Source organism: Montipora capricornis, chromosome 2, assembly GCF_036669925.1.
Source record: "Montipora capricornis isolate CH-2021 chromosome 2, ASM3666992v2, whole genome shotgun sequence".
Classification (NCBI taxonomy): Eukaryota; Metazoa; Cnidaria; class Anthozoa; order Scleractinia; family Acroporidae; genus Montipora; species Montipora capricornis.
This window is the reverse complement of record NC_090884.1, coordinates 40,680,934-40,685,933: the sequence shown is the minus strand read 5'-3', so window position 1 is coordinate 40,685,933 and position 5,000 is coordinate 40,680,934. Positions and strand designations below refer to the sequence as shown.

The following is a 5,000-nucleotide window of genomic DNA, read 5'->3' as shown; positions in this document are numbered from 1 at the left end:
TTGTTACATGACAGGGGTGTTAGTAAAGTGAGCCTGCTTTTCTGTAAAGCCATTATATCAAGGACACGGTTTCCGATGCTATTGTTTCTAGTAATATAGTGAAGTCATAAATGCAAATCCTCTTTTCTGGCTTTAGTTTCAAAACATAGACATGCGCAATCACGACCAGTCTCAGATTGATGACCATTTGCAATTGTGTTGTGGTTTTCCTAAAAAATGTACATGTAGCCAGAAAAGTTAAAGTCGAGGGCTTTTTTTCTTCTTAATTCCGTAAAATTTGCCTTTTAATGTTTCGATACGGGACGTGTGTGTTTGGCATTCACTTTGCGTACATCGGCTGGTAGCAGTTCACGTTTGGGTTCATTTTTGCAGGCTTGTCCAGGGAAAACGTCTTCCGTTTATTGTAAATACCTTCATGATAATGAAAGATGCAGTCGTAAAACAAAAATTTGTAAAGGTTGATTTACGCTTGAATTGTGCTTGTTTGTCTACACCAAAATTACTCTTCTCTCTCTACCAAAGCTTGGACATACAGTGCAGGTCATACTTCCATGGGACACTTGACTTTACATGTCAAACAAGTACACTAACTAAATGCTAATTTAATAGCTCTATTTCTGTAAACCTGAATCTTTTACTCATAATATTAATGATGACTTTAGCCACACACCCCCTACCCCTCCCCCCCCCCCCACAAAAAAAAACAATGTTGAAAGATGTCGGGCCTTCCATACACCTGTCTTACTTTCTCAAACTATTAAAAATGCAACATTGTAAAGGGAGGAGGGGAAAATAGTTTGGAATTATGTTAAGTGTCCCAACACCTATGACCTGCACTGTAGTTTGATACTACTCTGATCTGAAGAATTTTAAATGTACCTTTAGCCTCCGTAGCTGGCGGAATTGTTGGGGCGAGAGACAAATAACGAGTTTGTTTCGCCAGCTACGCAGGCTAGTGTACCTTTAAAAGTTACAATTCAAAGATCCTTTGATTCCTCAAACGAGCGTAACATTAAACGATGTCAGATTGTCGGCCTGGCCTGCATTGTGAACCGTAACTTCCGGCGCAAAAGCTTGTCATGCAGATGTGCGATCGCATTAGTTCTGTCAGTGACATTTCACGTTAGCGCCTGACGGAAATACGAATTTGGTGACTTTTATTTGCATGAGTCATGGAAAGGAATGAACACTCATGAGTTTCAACTTCCTTTGATATTCTTGGCATTTCATGTTCTTAGGGCAACGGGGAAAATAGGTGGGGCCATGAGTTCTACATTCAATGCCTTTCTACGTTGCCAAATTTCCTCTGCAATGCCACGTGGCATGCAACAAAAGCTGGGAGCTAAAAAGTAATTTAGCTTTCCAGTTTTTGCACTTCGTGATGACTCAAATTACATTTCCTTTGTACACCTCCAAGCCCTATCATCATGATTACTAATTGTTTATTAATTTGATTGGAAATCTGAAAACCTCGAACCCAGGCTGATTTTCTTTTCCCTTTTTGTGAAGAGGTAGGAAAAGAGAGACAGCCTGGGTTCAAGCATGAAAAATGAATGAGTCAGCAAGCGCAGGGGACGAGGAGAGCATGGGAACTGACGCCCTTAGAGCGACAACACTCACGCTCATAATACTTACCCCTCACCCTTCAGGAACTAACTCACCAGGGTGAGGTCATGACCCCTCTAATTACTTCTTCGCCTCCCTTAGCGTTTTCTGTTTCACATAGAACCGGAATTTTTTCATGTTACAAAGGTGTGCAGGTTTTTCAGGATTCATTCTGAAGCACACCTATTTATCAACTACAGTCAATTGTTGTTGGTAAGGCTTCTAAAACCACGAGTTGTTGCCGAAATTAAGAGCGTCTGACGCTTTATCTTGTGCGAGATAGGGTTAATTTTAAAGAAAAGGAGAACAGTTTTCTTACAAGGGACTGTGGACTGAGCAGCTTGAAACACAGTATTTTTTACGAGACCAGTCTTTAATAGTATTTTGTAATATAGCAAACAATATAGCATATCTTCAAACAAAAACAATTTTTGTTGTAGCATTTCTACATAAAAAAGTTAGTATTATGACAATTTCGTCTATTAGGCCAAGATTAATCTATTGCTTCATAATAATAATAAAAAATCAGGCTGCGGCATTTTAATTGTAGCTGGTCCTTCTGGGATGACAGAGAATACGACTTAACAGTACACGAATTACTTCAGCCGCAGTTTGTCTTCCAAAGCCGATCGCAAATCATCGTCACTCTGAAAAGAAACGAAGAAAAGAAGTATTGAATTAAACCCCATGAAAGCTTCAAGTTTCATTCTACGACCTTCTAAGAAATATCTCTCTGGTTTGAGAAGCTCGATGGAATGTTTCGCAGATCTGCGCTCTTTCATCAAATTTTCAGAGGTGCAACACTTATACGGGCATTTTGACTACGGTCAGGTTTAGCGTTGTCTGCCCCTCTTGATCTCTGGGAAGGTATGTGATGATTACAAATTAAAAGTGTGTCTTTTTGAAAAGATTCTGATAAACCACAAGAAAAATCGTGTTACCATCATTGCGTCGTTGCCATCGCCACTCCCAGCAGGTTCCACGGTTGGTAGAAGCGTTGGTTCCACCATGGGCTCCTGGTGAAGCAAGAACGAAAAAACCTTATTTAACTATTTGGACTCGGATGAGGAAAGGTTTTGAAATCCGTCAGCTTGGTGGCGGGCCGGAGAAAATCATCTTGATTTACAAGTTCGTTTTTCTAAAAACGTGCAATTACGTCAGACTAAAGAAAATTAATCAAGTTAAAATGTGTTTCACTATCTTCTTCTTTTGTCTAGAGGGAATTTGGAAAGCAAAATTGACACCGATTTTGGAATATTAGGCTGATTTTTTTATTCGCAATTTGTTAGTTTTTAAGCAAGCAAGAAAGAAAAAGTGAAATGCGGGAACTTTGCAACTTATCCGGCACGAGGGCAAAAACGTTTTGGTTAGAATTAGCTTCCCTCACCTGAAAGATTCCGTTTGGCTTATAGGTTCAATTTTCTCTTGTCGTAAAGTGAAAAAAATGTCGAGATCCCGTAACTCACCACTTCAGATCCATTGTTATCTGCGGACTCCTCATCATCCTAATCGACGAGAAGAGAACAGTTATAATAATAATAATAATAATAATAGTGATGATGATAATAATGGTTTATTGGCAATTTATCATATGCAGGAAACAAAGAAAAACTAACAAAATACATTAACAACTACAAAATTCCGTGAAAAATTGTGAAAGGAGGTGGAAGAGGTTATCCCTTTCTAGTCCACCTCCTCAACTATAATAACAATATATATCAGTTTACAAGTGAACACACTAGAGATGACATGTTTTGGCTAAACAGTTTCTTAACTTTCCTTAAATGCCTCTGGATCTTGTAACTCGTCTTCGCTTTCGTCCTATTATCATAAAAACAAAAGAAAGCTTTCAGATTGCAATCAGGGTAATTTAGTCAATTTGGAGCGTGTATATGTTATACATGTCTGAATAGCCATTTTCGATTCGGACCATAAGGTTTTAGTGTTCCAGTCAGTGTTGAGATTGGGTTTTTCACGATATGTAAGCAAGAGAGTATGAATACGTTCATACTCTCTTGATGTAAGATAACTGCGATGTAGACTTTAAACTATACTTGAATATACCATATTTATGATTATACGTTGCCTTCTCTTATCGTGCGCAATGTGAATACTGCCTTGGTCCTTCCTTTTCAAAAGTGATGAGAGCTGACTTACATGTAAGTTATTTAATCTTTACTATCAAATACAAGTACATACTACAAATTCAATTTTGAAAAGAGATTAATTTTGAATCGGTTCTAAGAAGTTCATTTAGGCTGACCAAACTGAGCAGAAAACCCTCAAAAAGGAATAACAAAAATCAGACACATCACCCACGGTACCGATAACAAATGAGAGACAAGTTCATTTTTAATTAACATAGGTTCTCCCATCCACCAGCAGCAAATTTTGAAGATCAAACTGAGAGGACTGAAGCAATTTGATTTTTGTTTGTATTTCGGTATTTTTCTACAGATTGACCACTGATCATATTCAACATGTAAACCGCGGGAACTGAAAAAATACAGGCTATCTCTATATAGCTCTATATAGCCGAGTCATTCCTTGCGTCTGAAATCACAGACTGTCATCATTGTTACTGTGCAGGATGGCTTTAATTTTTCATTGGGGTGGATTAAATCTCTAAGGAGATGATCGTTTAAACTTACACTTTGGCCAGCATCTTCAACGTAGTCCTCTACTTGCTCGTCGTTCTTCAACACCGGTCCTTCATCGACCGTGTCTAGATCAATGAACTCGTCCTTTCTTTCCTCGTCTCCGAGGACGAAACACAGAGAGCTGAGAACCAAGAGAGTTAGAATAAACACCTTCATCGTTCGTTCCAAGAGCTTGATTTTCCGAGTAATACTGTTAACTTAGAGGGCTAATCGAGAATGAACCTTGTGATGACGAATTATAGCTTTTTCTCATGCTAAAAGACCACGTACCCTAAACCTTGGAACTTGAATATTCTTGTCTGTATCTATTATGATCTTTATTTAGTTCTCTGTCGTTTCGGCTTTGTTTTGGGAAGTTTCAACTTGAACATGTGAACCGTAGCAACTTCCGCTTCCGGTTATTGTGTCCGCTGACAGCAACTCCAAAGAGTCTTCGTTGCTCTTGTCTATACTATTGATCTGGGAGAAATATTGTTTTTTAGAAACAGTTTGTTCCGTTCTTTGGCCTTCTAAAATGGTACATTTAGCGTTTGCAACGAGATAAATGCTCTTATTATCTGCTGTGTGTTTAAACGCGTACAAATTGCGATGGTCTTAATACTCCTTACGAGCCTTTAATACGTGGTCGTGTTTATAGTCTCTCTTGCGCCGTCTTCGAATTCACTAAACAATAGTATCGTTTTCTTTTAGGCAACAGGCATTGATCGCGCAGCTGGATATGGGATGATGCTGTTG

General features: G+C 38.7%; 3 protein-coding genes across 4 annotated transcripts in view; 2 read left to right on the top strand and 1 right to left on the bottom strand.

Annotated features, from left to right (window-relative positions):
- LOC138021413 (kinesin-associated protein 3-like) overlaps window positions 1-474 on the top strand; it is an 18,756-nt gene extending 18,282 nt beyond the window's left edge. For both annotated transcript variants that reach the window (XM_068868290.1, XM_068868282.1), the window contains exon 16: window positions 1-474. This exon is cut by the window's left edge and continues 818 nt beyond it. The gene's annotated coding sequence lies outside the window, so the exon portion shown is untranslated.
- Window positions 475-1,959: 1,485 nt separating this feature from the next.
- Window positions 1,960-4,493, bottom strand: LOC138021480 (uncharacterized). The gene is made up of 5 exons (XM_068868367.1): window positions 4,257-4,493; window positions 3,387-3,426; window positions 3,072-3,112; window positions 2,547-2,621; window positions 1,960-2,252 (listed from the first exon to the last, which is right to left on the bottom strand). Exons 1-5 carry the CDS (start codon window positions 4,419-4,421, stop codon window positions 2,202-2,204), a joined length of 372 nt encoding a protein of 123 aa, XP_068724468.1. The 5' UTR covers window positions 4,422-4,493; the 3' UTR covers window positions 1,960-2,201.
- A 178-nt stretch (window positions 4,494-4,671) lies between these two features.
- LOC138021489 (dolichol phosphate-mannose biosynthesis regulatory protein-like) overlaps window positions 4,672-5,000 on the top strand; it is a 2,615-nt gene continuing 2,286 nt past the window's right edge. Inside the window, exons 1-2 of the mRNA XM_068868377.1 lie at window positions 4,672-4,782; window positions 4,956-5,000. The exon at window positions 4,956-5,000 is cut by the window's right edge and continues 45 nt beyond it. Of these exons, the coding sequence (XP_068724478.1) occupies window positions 4,780-4,782; window positions 4,956-5,000 (48 nt within the window). The 5' untranslated portion in view covers window positions 4,672-4,779. The remainder of the gene's footprint in view (window positions 4,783-4,955) is intronic.